The 18,687-nt window shown below is 56.6% G+C and overlaps 1 protein-coding gene across 1 annotated transcript in view; it reads left to right on the top strand.

Moving 5' to 3' along the window:
• Window positions 1-15,986, top strand: part of Galnt9 (polypeptide N-acetylgalactosaminyltransferase 9) — an 89,898-nt gene extending 73,912 nt beyond the window's left edge. The window contains exons 7-11 of the mRNA XM_074060708.1: window positions 4,971-5,156; window positions 6,251-6,388; window positions 9,776-9,871; window positions 13,482-13,649; window positions 15,019-15,986. Of these exons, the coding sequence (XP_073916809.1) occupies window positions 4,971-5,156; window positions 6,251-6,388; window positions 9,776-9,871; window positions 13,482-13,649; window positions 15,019-15,165 (735 nt within the window). The 3' untranslated portion in view covers window positions 15,166-15,986. The remainder of the gene's footprint in view (window positions 1-4,970; window positions 5,157-6,250; window positions 6,389-9,775; window positions 9,872-13,481; window positions 13,650-15,018) is intronic.
• The last annotated feature ends 2,701 nt before the right edge of the window (window positions 15,987-18,687 follow it).

Genomic DNA, 18,687 nt, shown 5'->3' with positions numbered 1-18,687 from the left:
AGTGGATAGATGGGTGGGTGGGTGGGTGGGTGGATGGGTGGAAAGGTAGGTGGGTGGAAGGGTGGGTGGATGGATGGGTGGATGGTTGGGTGGATAGATGGGTGGGTGGGTGGGTGGATGGATGGGTGGAAAGGTAGGTGGGTGGATAGATGAATGAATGGATGGATGGGTGGGTGGATGGATGAGTGGAAGGGTGGGTGGATGAATGGGTGGATGGTTGGGTATATGGGTGGGTGGGTGGATGGATGGATGGATGAATGGATGGATGGGTGGGTGGATGGATGGGTGGAAGGGTGGGTAAATGGATTATTAGACTGGACTACATGATAATTAGCAGGATAATTATCAGATAATTAGCAGAATAATTGCTGATATTCTACTGGTTTTAAGCAATGCAAAGGCAATTTCTGTGGCTTGATGTAACAGAGATTATTTCACCACTGCTGTGGTTCTGGTCTCCAAGTGGCTTTAGAGTTGTTTTCTTGAAACACAAGACAAGTTTGTCCTCTGAACATCAGCTACCTAGTGCTGACTTCAAGGTCAGGGGAGGCTTGGAAGTCAGCGTGGTGAGAAGTGATTAAAATCATTAGCACGCTTTTGCTTGGCTTTCATTTATCAAAGCAGCACTTCCCATGCCTTACAGAAGTGCTGTGTAGGACATAAAGTATTCTCTTGCCATGATAACCACTGCTGACAGCTTCTGTCTGAGCATGATTTTTTAATTCTTGTTTTTTACAAAATCAACATATTTTTCTGACAGCAAAAGAGTAGATACCTCTGTGCCGTAGCAACTCCAAGTGTCCATATCTAGGGAGAAAGAATTTCAGGAGGGGCCCAGCCTGGCCCAGAGAGCAGCAGGGTCAGGAGCAGGGAATGAAGGAAGGAAATGCTCCAGGTGACACAGGACCCCACAGCCACCAGAAGCCTGGCTGGAGGAGGTGGCCTTTCTTGGAGAGCTGCAGGCACCACGAGGTGGAGGCCAGAGATCTGGGAACCCGCTCCTCCGGCTCCCCGCCAAGGCTCCTGGACAGGCCACCCTTGCCCATGTGCAACAGCCCAGGGAAGCTCTGAGATGGCCTTTTGCCGAGTCCCACTTGTTTCGGTAATAATGGACCACAGAGGCTGGACTGTGGGGCCTCACCCTCTCCCATACCATCCTGCACAGCACACACAGCCTGCCAGGCGCCTCCATGGACTCCGGCTTCATCTCCTCTGCACTCCAAGCAGACAGCTGGGCACCAGCGAAGACAGCGTGGCATCCACACGACTCACTGTGGGAGGCCATGCTGCAAAATTAAATGAACTCGGAGTCCAGAAAAGCCGCCCATAAGAATGACATAGAGACATTTGCCCCATGCTACGCAAGAAGAACAGCGCTAGGCCTCCCAGTGGCTGCTATCCTCGCTCACCCTCTCTCTGCAGGACGCGGGGATTTTTAGCTGCAGAGTCTCTCCAGAAAAATGACATCTGTATCATGAAGAGGGTGGGATGGGAGCAAGTGTTGGAAGCTTGCATTTGGGAGGAGGCAGCCACCATCTCCATGCAGACTTGGGCCGGGGGTCACACATCTGGGCCCTCTGAGTAGCTCCCTGACACCTGTCCCCTGCTGCTTCTTTGCTACCTCTGCTTGGTGGCGATGCACTAAGATGGTTGGTGACAGTGGCTGCAACACAGGATGTCTGTGACAGTGACAGTCACATCAGGTGACTCCATTCAGTGACACCTCCACAGCTCGGGAAAGCAGCAGCTTCAGGGGCTTAGCACATGGTCAGGTGCCCTGCCCCACCTCAGGCCAGTGTGGGACCGAACCATGGACTAGTCACCTCGTTCTGCTCCTTTGTGCTTACTGTCCTCTGCAGGAGGAAGAAGCTGATGCCCCCCCGTCCTGACGCAGGGTGATTTTCAGATATAATAGCAGAAAATCTCACTAACCCAGGCTTAAACAATAGAAGTTTCTCTGTCTCGTGACACGCAGAGCTGATGTGGCAACTCTACAATAACCACAGGAACTTTCCATCCACCATCTTTATTACGTAGGCTTGGAGTCTCCTGTTTGCTGCCTCATGGTCACAAGATAGCTATCACACCTGCAGACCTTGCATGCATATTTCCAGCAGAAAGAAAGTGAAAGGGACCAGGATGGCAGCTGAGTCTGCACCCTCCCTTTTATGAACCCAGCCTTCCCCAAAGTCCTATTCTGAGAGTCCTGCTTATACCTCAATGGCCAGAACGACATTGAATAGCCACTTCTGGCTGCAGAGGAATCTGTAAAGTAAGGCAGGTTTGTGCTGTGTCTTGAACCACCATCGTGTCTCACTGAGACAACACTGTCCCTGACCTCCCACACCCTCTATTCTCCACACAGCAGATGTGCCTAAAACTGACACCCTAATAATTCATTGCAGACCCTGCATACCTGGCTTTACCTGGGCTCCATCCTTGCTTGAGTGCACCCTGTCCACACCCACGCATGTCCCCGTGAGTCCCCGAGGTACCTCATGGCTGGCTAACTCCCCTCTCCCCACTTCAGGATCAAGCTTTTGAGGCTTTCTCACTCTCCCAGGACTGGGATCCCCCAGTCCCACCTCGGTGCACTGTCAGCCAGTAGGAGGGTTGGTTATTGTCAGAAATTCCTGCAGCTTCACACAGAGACAGTGTGTCCTGGCCTGGCCTGTCCCCATGTCCTGGCCTGTCCCCATGTGCTGGCCTGTCTCCTGCAAGTGAGAGCGCTTGCCTGCTGTTCTGATTGCCAGGGAGTGGTACCTCCTTTTCATGATACCTGTGCCCAGGCCTTATGTCCCTCTGGCCAGCAGGACCCATCCACCTGCCACTGCAAGTCAGGGCCGGCACTGCTCCCCACCTCCCTGTGTGTCCTCTGCTAGTCCCCAGTGCCCCAGTCACATGATCCGTGATCAGTGGGCTGGTCAGTAGTTGTCAACTGACCTTTCTGCCATGTACGATGGGAAGCCTAGCCCTGAGTCTCAGGCACAAAGGACACGTGTAGAGGAGGCTGCTCCAGGCCCCTTCACTGGGCTGGTCCACACTCAGGTAGAGATGGCCATGTGCTCAGGGATAGCAAGATGCAGGAGTAGGTGCCCCTCAGGAGGTACACATGAACTCCAGCCACCAAGGAAGAGGCTGGACCTCCTGCTGGCCAGCATCCAGGCCAGAGTTCAGTGAGCACCATGGCAGAGGGGCTGGTCCTGGGCTGAGCCAGGACACCGAGGAGCAGCAGGACAGTAGGACAGCCAAGCGGAATCCTGTGTCGGCTGTGAGCGGTAGAATTACATCTCAGCCAGAAGGATGGTGAGGACTGAGCAGCACCTTCCGTCCAGGGAGCCTAGCTTGCACCAATCTGCCTGTTCTTCTACTGTGGGGACGAGATAGGGGGACACCATGGTTTTCAGATGTTCTTGGTTCTGTGTGGCTGTTTTCTGAAGGCAGACAGGGGACAGAGGGAGAAGGCAGTATGAGTCCCATGTGCTCCAGGACTGAGGGACTTGGCCTCTGCAGTGGGCCAACTGGTGGCCCCAAAAGATATGTCCACTCACGACCCATGAATGTGACCTTTGGAGAAGGGGTCTTGGCAGGTGGAACAGAGTAAGATCTTGAGATCACCCTGGCTTAGGCTGGCCAAAAAGTCCAATGGCGAGAGTTCTTATAAAAGACTGAGGGGGGAGATTTGAGACTCAGAATCAGGGGTCATCAGACCTGGATAGACTCCAGCTCCACTCTGTGCAATGCCCGGTTACTGGCTTGGCCTCTCTGACCTCAGTGTCCTCTTTTTCTGTGGCCGGGGGGGCGGGGGTGAGGGAAGCAGAACCAGTGGTGCCTGTTGTCCCTGGGCTGGCAGGAAGGCGGGTGAGATGAGACAAGGCAGGCAAAATGTGAAAATTAGAGGAAGTTGGGGTAACGACCTGATGGGAGGGGGAGCTCCAGCCAAGTTGCTCTGACCCACTGATCATGGTGGAGTAGCCTGGTGGGCTGCACGGCTGTTCTCAGTGGAGTCACATGGGGATGATGATTGACACGGGATGGGAGAGGATGTCGTCAGAACTCCCCAGAGAAGCCGGCTGGTGGGGTATCAATGGATGTAGACAGATGTATTGTGAGACAGTGGCTCACAGTTATGGATGCTGGAAGTCAAAGGTCTACAGTCGGCAGTCGGAGACACAGAGGAGCCCAAGTAAGCCCAGTCTAAAGGCTTCCCAGCCTCTGTGATCACAGACCCTTGAATCCCAGCCACCCTGGTCAATTGTTTCCCTTTACGGGAAAGCGAGCTCTTCCTCCCTGCCTGCGTCCTCTCAGGCCTCAGCAGGGCCCACGGTGGAGAGGGCACCTGCCGTAGCCCCTGTGCAGGTGTAAAAGTTAAGCAGTGCTTAACCAGCTACCCCGGCACCTGGGCCAGGGCAGTTGACACATGAAATGACCCTCCAGGTAGCACAGCAAGGCTGGACCACACTGGACCTGCCACTGAGCCTGGGGCAAAGGTCTACTGAAGTGTAAAGACCAGCATGAGCCTCCACTCGAAGACTGTGGGGTAGCATCCGTTTCTGCATGGCCAGGGTGGTTCGTGGAGGGTGCTCCGTTCGGACCTGGTTGTGTGTTTTGGGGGGATGCTGGAGGCTGTGTCTGCACGGTCACTGTTCTGTCTCACTTGGTTTACTCGGGCTGCCTGGTGGAGGCGGCCTGCTCTGAACACTGAAGGGGTCAGGGACCACCAGAAAGGATAATAATTGGCCAGGGGTGCTGGGGTCAGAGGATCTGTGTTCACACATCATGCAAGAGAAACAAACCCCACACTGGCGGCAGCCTCACACCTGGCCCTGTGGACAATGACCACGGCCTCTGGCTCCTCCTTGGCTATCCTCCCCTGAAAGAAGCCACAGGTGGCCAGGTCCCCGGCAGCGCAGACACCCCTGGACGGGGTCTGTGAGCAGGAGCACCTCTCACCGGGTCCCTGTCCTCAGGTGTGGCAATGTGGCGGCAGCATGGAGGTGCTGCCCTGTTCCCGTGTGGCCCACATCGAGCGCACAAAGAAGCCGTACAACAACGACATCGACTATTACGCCAAGCGCAATGCCCTGCGGGCGGCCGAGGTGTGGATGGACGACTTCAAGTCCCACGTCTACATGGCTTGGAATATCCCCATGACAGTAAGCTGGGCTCCAGGTGGGGTGGACAAAGACGGGGACATCCAGAGTCCCCACGGAGGGAGTCGAAGGCAGAGCCTCCAGGATCCCAGGGCCAGGGCCAGGCTCTTGGGTGGAGGGCCATTGAGGAAAGGGCTCCATCTCTCTGGTCCAGTCAAGGTGGTCACCTTGACCCTTCTTGACAGATAATCTTCCCAGGTTACTAGTGGATGTCACAAGGTAGAAGTGATGGAGGTTGGCTGCTCCCCAGCCTGGGCCCAGCCCTGCAGCTGCTCAAGCCCCGAGTCCCTAAAAATGGCCCCAGCAACAAATGCTGGGGTTTGAACCCAGGGCCTTCAGCAAAGCAGCAGCTCAGGACTCTGGCTTGTTGTGGTGAAAGGACAGACTCAGATCAGCCAAGGGCAGAGAAGCATCAGGTGGGTGCAGGCGAGGCCAGGCATGAGCTCCCATGGTCTCCTCCTGGGGAACCATGCCCACAGCACTCAGCTCTCCACCAGGGAGCTAGCATCTACCATCAGCATTGCAGCTTTCAGTCGTGTGGACACAGTGATGGCCCATGTGGCTGGCCTTAGTCTCTAGCCCTTCCAGAGGTCAAGCTGACACCATGTGGCCCAAGGCCCCACTGTGAATCTCACCAAAGCACAGGCTGTGTGGTGAGCCCGAGGTGCAAGCGAAGCAGGACACGGATTAGGCAGGAAGTGCCAGGGCTCAGGATCCCAAACAGGAAGTGCCAGCGTTTGGGACCAGAAAGTGCCAGGGCTCAGGATCCCAAACAGGAAGTGCCAGCGTTTGGGACCAGGAAGTGCCAGGGCTCAGGGTCCCCAGCAGGAAGTGCCAGGACCTCCCAGGAGCTGGGTGGGGGAAGACCCTTAAGTGCAGGGTTTGGATAAGCCAGGCCTGCACACACAACTGGGACCCTCTGGGGGTTCTGGGAGGGCAAGGGGCTAGATCAGGATGGAGCCTCAGCACCCCAAGGTTGCAGGTGGGGCTCCCCTTGGGGAAGGTCTCTGGCTCCTGGAGCCCACCCGTCATGGGCAGAGACCTGAGCCCTGGATGTGCAGCTCTCACTTGTCCTCCCATCTGCTTCTGTCACACAGAACCCAGGGGTGGACTTTGGGGACGTGTCCGAGAGGCTGGCCCTGCGCCAGAGGCTGAAGTGCCGAAGCTTCCAGTGGTACCTAGAGAACGTGTACCCCGAGATGAGGGTCTACAACAACACCCTCACGTACGGAGAGGTACCGCCTCCGCCACCCAGCGCCTGACCCGCCCCTGTGCGCGCGGACACGGGGATGCGCTCCTGTGGTGGACATGCGCTTACTCACGTGTGTGCACGCTGCGCAGGCACTCGCTGGCTCTCATGTGTGTATGAATACACACACGGGCACGTGCATGCTTGTACGTAAGCCCGTGCAAACGCATGCTGGAGAGTGTGTGCCCATATGTGCACACGCGCACGTAGACGTGGACGTGGACACTTGTAGATTTGTTCGCGCGCACACAAACGTGTGCAAACACAATCTGCATTTTCACCTATGTGCACGAGTCCTGGTCAAGGTTCCTCCTGTGCACAGGTAAACATGGAGCCATTTGCCCAGGCAGAATGGCCCAGGTACATCTGAGCACACGCAGAGGAGTATGCATTTATGAATTCACACTACCTCACCATGTTCGTGCACTAGATGAACGCATACCTATGCACACACGCACACAAAGTGAGTGCAGGGACATCTGCTGCACGCATTCCCCACTGCCCCTACACAACAGTTGTACACCGTTCCCTCTAAAGCCGGGGAGAGGGCTCTGTGTTCCTGTGCTCCCTGGCTCTGTGTTGAGGCAGGGAGGCTTCCCCACAGTGCTGAGAGGGCGTCCCCACCACCAGCAGTTTCCTCCTCTCCCCAGCCCGGCTTCTCTGTAGGGAGGGGATATGCACACTGGTCCTGGGCCAGCCTGGTGGGCGATCCTCACTGACCTGTCCATCTCTGGAGCTCATGGCCACCTTGCATCGTATTCAGTCCCCTTGAGCACACAGCTTTTCCAGGGGACCCAAAGGAGAAGCAGCTGCTCTCCCTTGCTCCTTGCTTCTGCCCTGCCCCCTTCCTCCCTCTCTCACTAGTGTCCACACACCACCCGCCCTGGACACTGCAGCACTAGGACCTTGCTGGAGATTTCTCCCCTGTCCATGGTCAGATCTGCATTCCCTCTCGGGGAAATGCGATCCACTGCTGGACCTCACTGCAAACCCACAGCCAAAATACAGTGTGCTGAAACAGGACACATGCACCGTCACAGGTGGGTCTGCTGGAATGCGGTGCAGAGATGATCCCTCCTGCACTAGCTCCTGCACTCCACAGTCTGGAGGTCACCTGGCTGGTGGCTGGACCATGCCACATCCTCCAGCGGGTGTGTGCTCTGAGCAGGGACCTGGTCCCTTCACACCTGGCCGTTTCCACTTCATTCAGTTGGCTGAAGTACATTGAGACCAGCCCAGATTCAAGGCAGAAGAGCCTCCACCTCGTCACAGGCCACCTAGTGTTACTGGAGTTTTAGAGCAAAAGCCCCAGCTTCAGGAGTCCTGATAGATGAGGCTTGGCCACCTGTCCCAATCCACCAGTTAAAGAGACAAGTAGTGGGGAAGGGGCAGAAGAAGGAGATAGAATCAATGTGGCCATGTCAGGAAGAATAGATAAAGGGACTCAGTGACTTCAAGTCTGTTTTGGGGTACTGACATGTTATATGGGGAAGGGGCAAGAATCGTGTTAATCTGTCTTGGTAAGACTGTAGCCTGGTTAGTCAGTATTAGTCAGGTGGAGCCTTGTCACCACTGCTGCCTAAGGGGTAGTCTGGTTCTTTATAGATCAGTCCCAGAATCCAAGATGAACGCAGGAGAGAGACTCGGGTGAAGGAGACAGGTGCAAAATGGAAGCAGGAACCTCCTGCTTTTCTACTTGTGAGCCCAAGTAAGGAGCTGGTGCTTTTTGGCAAAAGCAGCTTTTATGGACCTGTTATGCCAGCACAGGGCCATTCCACCGAGTTAGCGACACAACCCACACCACGGGCCAGAGCCAGCTCTCCTGGGGCAGTGCAGGCACTGCAGGCATGTACGCAGAAAGCATGGTTGTCCCTCCCCAGGGAGCCTCATCAGCTAGAGCAGCCAGCATGTCCCCCTCCCTCCTCCCCTCCCACTGCCCCCTCTACCTCCTCCTCCTCCACCTCCTCCACCTCCTCTTCCTCCACCTTGTCCATCTCCTCCTCCTCCTCCTCCCCCTCCATCTCCTCCTCCTCCTCCTCCTCCACCTCCTTCTCCTCCTCCTCCTCCATCTCCTCCTCCTCCTCCTCCACCTCCTCCTCCTCCTCCACCTCCTCCATCTCCTTCTCCTCCTCCTCCTCCATCTCCTCCTCCTCCTCCTCCACCTCCTCCTCCTCCTCCACCTCCTCCATCTCCTCCTCCTCCTCCTCCTCCATCTCCTCCTCCTCTTCCTCCTCCATCTCCTCCTCCATCTCCTCCTCCTCCTCCTCCTCCTCCATCTCCTCTATCTCCTCCTCCTCCTCCATCTCCTCCTCCTCCACCTCCTCCTCCATCTCCTCCATCTCCTCCTCCTCCTCCTCCTCCATCTCCTCCTCCATCTCCTCCATCTCCTCCTCCTCCATCTCCTCCTCCTCCACCTCCTTCTCCTCCTCCATCTCCTCCTCCTCCTCCTCCTCCATCTCCTCCTCCACCTCCTCCTCAATCTCCTTTTCCTTCTCCTCCTCCTCCTCTACCTCCTCTTCCTCCTCCTCTCCTCTTCCTCCTCCACCTCCTCCCCCTCCTCCTCCTCCATCCCCTTCTCTTCCTCGTCCACCTCCTCCACCTCCTCCTCCACCTCCTCCTCCACCTCCTCCTCCATCTCCTCCTCCATCTCCTCCTCCTCCTCCTCCTCCTCCATCTCCTCCTCCTCCATCTCCTCCTCCATCTCCTCCTCCTCCTCCATCTCCTCCTCCTCCTCCATCTCCTCCTCCTCCATCTCCTCCTCCTCCTCCTCCATCTCCTCCTCCTCCTCCACCTCCTCCTCCATCTCCTCCTCCTCCACCTCCTTCTCCTCCTCCATCTCCTCCTCCTCCATCTCCTCCTCCTCCACCTCCTCCTCCTCCACCTCCTCCTCAATCTCCTTTTCCTTCTCCTCCTCCTCCTCCCCCTCCTCTTCCTCCATCCTCTCCTCTTCCTCCTCCACCTCCTCCCCCTCCTCCTCCTCCATCCCCTTCTCTTCCTCGTCCACCTCCTCCACCTCCTCCTCCACCTCCTCCTCCATCTCCTCCTCCATCTCCTCCTCCACCTCCTCCTCCATCTCCTCCTCCATCTCCTCCTCCTCCTCCATCTCCTCCTCCTCCAACTCCTCCTCCTCCATCTCCTCCTCCTCCTCCTCCACCTCCTCCTCCTCCATCTCCTTCTCCTCCCCCTCCTCCTTCATCTCCTCCCCTCCTCCTTCATCTCCTCCTCTTCTTCTCTCCCTCTTCCTCGCCCCTGGCCCAGGCTCACACCTGATTGCAGAGCAGGTCCTGCTCCTCCAGAGATGGAGAGCTCCCTTGCAGCCTTTCTCAGGCCTCAGCACCCTCTCATTTGACTCTGGGGTCTCTCTTGGCTGCAGGTGAGAAACAGCAAAGCCAGTGGCTACTGTTTGGACCAAGGGGCAGAAGACGACGACCGGGCCATCCTCTACCCCTGCCATGGAATGTCCTCCCAGGTAGGTGGCATTCCAGCCCTGAGCACTGTAGCAGGTGAAAAGCAGCGTGGAGGGAGGTTGGAGGGAGGGTACGGTGTGGGCTGTCCTGAGGCTGCTGGGCCAAACTCAGAGACTAGAGCACCTGGGAGCCAGGGAGACCCTCTCCTGCCCACCTGGAAAGAGCAGACACAGTAAATTAACAACAAGGTCCTTAGCTCAAACAGGGCTTGTCAAGCAATAACTGTCCCCTGCCTCCAATTCCTCACCAATCAAACACAGTGGTGACACTTACTTCTCAGGTGGTCGTGTGGATTGACTGGAAACTGTGGTGAGGCTTTGCACAGTATAGATGGGACACAGGAGAGAGACTGCAGTTTCTTTTTCCTTTTTTGGCCATACTGGGATTTAATCTCAGGCCTCACACTTGCTAGGCAGGCATTCTACCACTTGAGCCATGTCCCCAGTCCTTTTTAGCATTACATTTTTGCCCAGGCTAGCCTCAGACTGAGGTCCTCCTGATCTCAGCCTCCTGAGTAGCTGGATGACAGGCATGTGCCACCATGCCTGGCCTTCATTGCAGTTTCACTACTGTTCTTGCCAGCTGAGGTCCCCTGCAGCTTTCAACCCTGGCTCCTCCAGGATCACTTAAGGCCAGGGGTCTTGTATAGCTCGGGGCAGGTGACTGACACACTGGCCCGATGAAGAGCCCGAGGGTCCCAGTTCCAGGCAAGTCCCCTTTTCTGGTGACCATGGCCCTGGTGCACACTGGAGTCCAGTTGATCACCCCACAAGCTCTGCCTTCTCTGCTTGGCTGACTGACACACAGGCCCTGGGAATCTGAGCCTTGCTTACGCAGGAATGTCCACCGGGCAAAAATCTGGTGTGAGCCACCGATGTCACTTGTCCAGCGTCCAGAAGGCAAGAGCATCCACTGGATAATTGAAGCCACAGGGGTCCCGCCCTGTGACAACAGAGTGGCAGGTGCAAGATTGCTTTCCTCCACACTGCCCACCTTTGCAGCCTCATTAAAGGCTCTTGGCTGACATCTCCCAGCGGGTTTCAGCATAGTGGCCTTTGATTAAGAGCAAAATGAGCCAGTCCAGGTGCAGAAGAGACCTGATTTCCTGGGCCTGGCAAAGCATACAGGGTGGTTTCTGTGTGGTCTCGTTTCCTCAGCCTCGAGATGAGAGGGCACACCCTGGTGGGGCCCTGAGCACATGAGACGCTGCACGAGTGACCAGGGCGGACGCGGTCACTCACAGCAGCCAACTCTGCAGCCTGAGAGGAGCCTGTGGCTTCCTACTGCTGAGTGCAGGCAGGGAGGCCTCAGGGCGTTTGGGGACAGGTACCCTGGGTGGCCGGGTGAAGTGTGGGGCTTCAGTGACCCCCGTCCAAGGTGAGCCCTCTGCTGGGAGAGGACAGGGAACTTCCAGCAGGGCCTCCCTTTCCAGTGCTAGAAGTGGGTGCCCGGCAGAGGGAAGGTGGACAGGGGAGGACCAGGCCGGTATAAGCCCCACGGGAGAGGTCGGAGGACCCACGTCCCATTCAAGTATGACATGGCCTGCTGTGGTCTCCTCTTTGCAAAGTGACCAGAGTTGTTTGGCACCTCACCAACACCAGGTTCCCTGTGGAGGCTGCAGAGATGTTGGGGACAGTGAATTTTGCCCCTGGGCCCTAGTACCTGGGCACCTCAGTCTTTGAGGGTGCCATGACAGAGGACCACAAGCTGGCACTGACCAGAGTAGCACAAACTCTTCTCACAGTCTGAGGCCCGCTGGTCCCTCAGCCTGCTCAGGAAGGCCCTGGCCCCAGAGCCAGTCCTACAGATGACCCCAACCTGGGGGTCATCCTGCCGCCCCCCCAGGACCTGATGGGATTGGTTGACTGGTGCCCAGCAGGCTCTCACTGACCAGCATGGTGCTGGCAGTGGGCAGCACCTTGCCCACTCCACACTGTCCCCTCCCCAGTGCTCGGGTCCCACACAGCTGCACTGGATCCCCAGAGCCAGGTCCCAGAAAAGCCCATGGGTAACCCAGACTCAGAGGTCAAATGACTTCACCCCAACGATGTTCACATGCTCCCCAAGGTCCAGAGAGGAGAGGATGGGCCATACCTCTCTCGGAGGTCAAGGTCACATTGCTACAGGAACATGCAGGTGGGGGTGGGGAGGCCTGTGGCTTGCTCCCCAGTAAGATTGCATTGAAAAGTACAGGCTTCTGGGATGTCCTTGGGCGGTGCGTGCATGTGTGTGTGTAAGAGAGAGGGAGAGAGAGGGAGAGAGAGAGAGAGAGACTGAACAATGTATGCACTGAGTGCTTCCTGTTGCCTTAAGTACTTGACTAGGGTATATTTAATCCTGGCACTAGCCCTGTGGGCTTCAGAAAAGGAAACAGACTCAGAGAGAACAGGTGACTGCCTGAGGTCACACAGCAAGGCAGGCCTCCTTGTCACATGTTTACTTCCTCCTCTACATCAGTGCAGAAAGCCGATGTTAGGTGAGCTAAGCCCCCAGCGTCATCTCCATCTGGAAGCAAATGCTCACCTCTTGGATCAAGGCCAGTTGAAGCCCACCTGGGGCTGTGTGGGGTCCTTGACCTCCCACTGTGGGCCTGGCTCTGAGCAGAGCCTGGAGAATAAAGGAGCCCAAGGCAGGTCCTGGCTGAGGCACTTTGCAGAAGGCACAGGGGTTCAGTTCTCCTGAGCCGGGGCAGCCTGGAGTTCAGCTGACCTTGGCCTCCTTTCTCCTTGACCTGGGTTGGACTCGCCACCCATAGCCTCCTCCCTCTTGTGAGCGTGGGAGGCCAAGCAGAGCCTGCTGTGAGTTGGAATCCGGGGCTCCACACAGGATCTGCCATCTTCTTGGCCACAGCATGGCTGAGGGCACCAGCCAAGGCCTCTGCAGGTATCATAGATCCCAGAGAGCCTGGCAACCCTGTCCACCTGGGTCCAAGCCTCAAGCTCCCAGATACTGGGGTGTGACAGCTCTTCCCTCAAAAGCTGAGGCTCCGCTGGCACACCAAACCCAGGCAGAGCTCACCTCATCTTCCAGAGTTTTCCAGCCCAGCCACCACATGTGCGCTCCACGGTCACTCAGGTCCACTACAGAGGCCCCTGGATAGGCCCTCCAACCCAGACACTCAAGGAGCCCTGTGTGCTAGATGTACTGATTATGTGCTCACACCTGTAATCCCAGCTACTCACAAGGCAGAGATCAGGAGGATCAAGGTTCGAGACCAGCCAGAGCAAACAGTTCAAAAGACCCCATCTTAAAAGCTGGGTGTGGTGGTGCCTGCCTGTCATCCCAGCTACTTGAGAGCATAACTAGGAGGACTGTAGTCCAGATTTGCCCAGGCATAAAAACAAGACCTTATTTGAAAAATATCTAAAGCAAAAAAGGGCTGGTGGCATGACTCAAGTGGTAGAGCGCCTGCCTAGCAAGCACATGGCCCTGAGTTCAAATTCCAGTACCACCAAAAACAAAAGCTAGATTTATAGATAGCAGATATGGGGGCCCGTGGCTGCCTGTTTGTACCCCACGTGATGGGTCTGGGGCCTGGTAGGAAGATGGGCATAAGCAGGGACCCCAGATCTGGCCATAGGTCCCTCTTACAACTCCCTCTGTCCTCCCCAGCTGGTGAGGTACAGCGCCGATGGCCTCCTGCAGCTGGGCCCCCTGGGCTCCACTGCCTTCCTGCCTGACTCCAAGTGTCTGGTGGACGATGGCCGGGGTCGCACGCCCACCCTGAAGAAGTGTGAAGATGTGGCCAGGCCAGCACAGCGGCTGTGGGACTTCACCCAGGTCAGTGGGGGGCTTGGGGGGTGGCTGCTGAGGCCCAGGTCACCTCCGCCCCAAGGGTCAGCTGTGGGGTGGGGGAGTAGGACCCCACAGGAGCCCTGGGTTAGGGATTTTGTCACCTGGCAGAAACAGTTTAAAGAGTAAAAACTTGATTTTGGCTCAAGGTTTCAGTCCATCTTGGTGTGGGAGGGTGTGCAGAGCAGCTCGTATCATGGTAGCCAGGAAGGAGAGAGAGAAAGAGAGAGAGAGAGAGGAGATTTTCCTGATTTACCTAGCCTCCCCAACCTGTGAATGGTGCTACCCACATTCAGGGTGGATCTCCCCGCTTTGTCCTCTCTGGAAACTCCTCACAGTCACACCCAGAGCTGTGCTTTACAATCTCCTAAGTGGCTCTCAGTCCAGTCAACTTGACAGTCAAGACAAACCATCACAAGCCCTATGGCACAGACAGGTTAAGTGACTGGCTTAGGGTCACACAGCAAGAGAGGGATGACTGCATCTGCACTGTCCAGCCTCACCTGTCCAGGCTCCCAGACTTGGGGGTGAGGGCGGAGGACTTAGGCAGAAGAATTTACAATGACCCCAAGCTTGGCCACACGAGGAAAGACTGGAACTCCTCAGAGCTCTGCTGACTCAAGCTCTATGGGACCTGCCAGGAAAAATTCCAAACTCTGACTCACACCTCCGCCCCTCCCTACAACTCTGCTCCTGCAGGGCCTCTGGGCCCCAGCCTGGCTGTGGACCCCCTGGTGGTCCTGCTCCACCCAGCCCTTCCTGACACTCTCTGTACCTGCTCCTCCAGACCCAGGTCCAAGGCCGCTAAATGTCTCCTCCAAGTATCTCCTGGCTGCACCCTGTCCTCCCTTGGGGGCCTTGCACAGACCTCCAGTCACACCATTCCTGCTGGTGCAGACCTCATGGCTGTCAACAGTGGCTCTGCTGTCCCTGGGCAATGGGGCTTCAGTTATGGGATTGAGCTGCCACTGTGGCTTGCTGGGCCACTAAGGGTCTAAGCTCCCTGGAGGCCAGGGCAGGGTGGGCAGTGAGGCCAGCAGAACCCCTGCAGCTGCCTCCAGGGTCACTGGGCTCGGGCCAGGCACTAGAGATGTCGGGGACCAAGGGTTAGCAGTGACCAAGTTTGCTGAGGGGCACCTGGGGAAAGAGCCCATTGCAGGGGCACTGGGCTGCTTCCTGGTGCCTCTATGGACCCCAGAGAACCGAGAAGTAGGCAGAATGGCAGCATGGAAGGTAGACCGGAAGACAGGGCCCCTGGGACTTCATGGCGGCAGTGTGGGACAGGCGTGGGGCTGAGGTCACCCCTCATCGGGAAGGGACCTGGTTCACAAGCTGATTCCATTTCCCGCACCCACAGAGTGGCCCCATTGTGAGCAGAGACACAGGCCGGTGCCTGGAGGTGGAAATGTCCAAAGACGCCAATTTCGGGCTGCGGCTGGTGGTGCAGCGGTGCTCGGGGCAGAAGTGGACGATCAGAAACTGGATCAAACACGGGCGGCACTGACACCTGGCCACCACCCCGCCCCTCACACCACTCAGAGCTACATGGGCCTCTGGAAGGCACTGGGCGGCCCAGGCTGGAGCCAGAACCTGTCCTTCCTCGCCCATTCCAGAGACCCAGAGCAGGGCTGGGCCCTGTGCACCTCAGGGCTGGGCCCTGTTGCCCAGGACCCCAGAGGCCTGGCAGCCAACAGCACTGGCCCCAAGTAGGAGATGCAGACCCTCCTGGGACAGTGACTCTGCCCGAGGGAGGACAGCAGAGGACAGTGCAGGCCAACACCAAACCACGTGCCTTTTCTACGGTGATGCTTGACAGGCTGCCAGGACGGCCACCTCCCCGCATGTACTAAGGCCCTGTATATACCCCACGCGGAAGTAAACCCAACCGTCCAGCGCTAAAGGTGGGCAGCGCCTTTGTGCCCCCTGCTCTGTCTTCCCAGCAGGCCGAGGCCTCCCAGCCAGTCTACCCCTTGCTCACCACTCAGCATCACCGTAGTTAAGACAAAATCAGAGAGCAGCTCCTGTGGTCTGGAAAGAGGGAAGATGGGGAGAAACCAACAGCTGCCCTGATCCCACAGACAAAACCCGAGGGCCGCATTTGGTCACCCAGCAGAGACCAGAGGACAGTGACCAAGCAGCAGAGACGCTCACGCCTGTCTTCCTGGGGGCTAGGTCTGGCCACTGCCAGGCAGGGGACCCGGCTCCACCATCCCACCCACGTCCCAGGGTCTGAGTCTCTTGTTCTGTTGTCCTCTGCAGCAAGGGTCGGCAAATGACAGGCTGGTCCCTCGCCAATTTTTATAAATAAAGTTTTATTGGCACACAGTCAGGCTGGTTATTAGCTCATCGTCCACGAGCCAAACATTCTTACTCTCTGGCCTTTTAGGAACACATTTGCCAACATCTTCACGAGGACTTGTTGCTCTTGTAGTCCAGGCGGGCCAGCCTTGCTGTGTCCTTGTCCAGCCAGCAGGCCTGGGGGAAGCTGTCACTAACCACTGCTGCTCAGATCTCAACCTCACCGGTAAAGTCCAGGGTCCCTGTGTTACAAAGCAGGATTGTTGGATGGATATGGTCAGGAATAGCTTCTGCCCAGCAAAAGTTCACTGAGGAGGTTTACATGGATCCTCTCAACACAGTGACCATTCCTGGTCAGTGACACAGCTATCAGCCATGCACCCTAGCACTATCCTGGGGACCACAACAGGGGCAGTGCTGGGTCTGTGCTCAGTGGGGAGGGGTGCAATTGAGACCCAAATGTGGTTGATCCAGGGCCTGTGATGGATGGTAGCAAGATCACACTGCAGATGATACACAGGGAACCAGACACAAGGTCACCCATCCCTCAGTCCCCGTCAAACGAAGAGCCTAACGGCTGATGGTTACCACTCACTCCTGCCAGCTCCCCGATGCAGAGGCCTCCTGACCCTGCTACTGGTCTCCCGGGGTCTCCTGTGTCCCCCTCCATGGGGCAGGCAGGAGAGTGGCAGGGCTTCGTGAAGGAAGTAGTCCCCATCCTCCTCTGCTGCAGATGGCAGCCTGGCTTTTGTTGGGGCTGTGGACCCCGCAGGCCTCCTTCCCACGGGGCCTCTTTGTGGGAGAGGCAATGTCACTGTCACTACCTCAGCCTGGCAGGGGACCCAGGTCGTAGAGGGAAACCCCAGGGACCAGCAAGCAGCAGGGTTCTGAATTCTGGCTGCCCCAAAAGGAGCAGAAGGGAAGAAACTAGTCAGTGCTCAAGTCGGCGAGTCGGGAGGATGCTGACTGTCACCAGGAGCACAAAGTGGTGGCTGTAGAGGAGACGCTGGGCGCACATCACTGTCCTCCTTCCCAAGCCCAGGGGCACAAGTCACTCCCCAGCCCTGTCGGGAACCCTTTCAGCTCCTCTCAGCTCCTCTCCAGGGACCCTGCACCCCCTTCCTGTGGCTGTGGGAAACTCTGGGGATCAAGGAAGTCTGCCTTCCCAACCCAGAGACACCTCCTTCTGGTCCAGATTGTCCCGAAATTATAGGAGGAGGACTTGAGCAACACACCAGCCATGAGAGAGACCCAAGACGTCACTGCTGGCTGAGGGCCAGCACCAGGGGTCTGCAGACCCACAAATTTCCTCGATGAAGTTGTGACGTGTGGCAACCCTGCTGGATGGTTAACGTGGAAAATGCCACCGGCTCAGAATAACGTTTAGTGAGCATCCATGGTCTGTGCAGAAACCAGCCCGGGGGGTGGGCAGGGGAAAAGGAAAACAAGGAAGCCAGGAGGGAGAAAGGAAAGGGCGGGGGGAGAGAAAAATAGAGGAAAACAAAGGAAGATGCTTATATAGGGTGAAATTTTAATCTGCAAATAGGCTTAAATATTACCCACAACACCCAAACCCATTTTAAAGATGGAGAAACAAGTCCAGAGGAACGAAATGTCTGGTACAAGACGCCTTCATGAGGCAGGATGGGGGACGGCGGGGAGGAGGTGTATGTGATCCCAAATTGTGCCCCTTCCGTTCTGCCTGGGGGCTTAGTATTTTTTTTTCTTTTTAAATGACAGTCATGTTTTAAAAGATGGCAAATGTCAAGCAAATAGAATTTAATAAAACTTAATGGGAAGCCCGCTTTTTATTAATAATTCAATCACAATTTTTCTCCATTGCAAATAGAGGAAATCCTGTCGTTTGTGTAAAACGGCTCGTTTGTGGCCGAGCCTCACGGAGAAGCTGAACAGAGCAGAAGGTCCTGGCAAGAAGCCGCAGGCGCTCAAGGCGCAGAGGGGGACGCAGGGGGACACAGGGCGGGGGGCTTTTCCTTCCTTTGCTCTTGGTGGAGATGACGTCCACCAGAATTTCACCCTGCCTGATAAAAATGTGCACCGTGCCAAGGACTCCTCATCTAGGCTCAGGCTGTCTGCGGCAGGGCCTGTGGGAAGAGGCACAGGGTGGGGTCTTGTTCTAGGGAGGGAGGAAGCCGCCCTGCTGGAGCTAACCAGAGACCCACAGCACAGAGAGGTCTCCATCTCAGCAAATTCCACTAGGACTGAATCAAGGAGGGAGAATGGGGACCAGGTGGGACTCCCTGGCGGAGCTGCCCGGGGCACACGAACCTGAGAGGCACCAACAGGAAACACCTGGGTCTGCTCACTTGCTCACTCTCGAAAGGATCGAACACCCGAGAATTCGGATAAAACATGACAGCTGTTGTATCCTGCGAGGTTCGGTTATGCATTAAAGACAGACATTTACCTGCAGTGAGCAGCACTGTGCTCTCCGGCTCCTAAGAGTTTATTCGACACCTGCCACCCCCGGGTGTTGTCCTTGGCACTGCTGTGCAGCCCAAGAGGAACAGACCAAAGTCCCCACCCTCAGGGCTGGGCCTCACCGTGCAAGATGCAGGAGCAAAATGGATGTGAGGTGATAGAAGATATTGAGAAAAAGTAACTCACAGGCTACTGGTGGTGGAGCGATTCTCAGAAACGTCCAGGGACTCGCTGCCAAGGACGCAGGAGGGCACAGAGCAGAGGGTGGTCAGTGCAAAGGCCCTGC

Source organism: Castor canadensis, chromosome 18, assembly GCF_047511655.1.
Source record: "Castor canadensis chromosome 18, mCasCan1.hap1v2, whole genome shotgun sequence".
Classification (NCBI taxonomy): Eukaryota; Metazoa; Chordata; class Mammalia; order Rodentia; family Castoridae; genus Castor; species Castor canadensis.
This window is presented reverse-complemented; position numbering and strand designations above follow the sequence as displayed.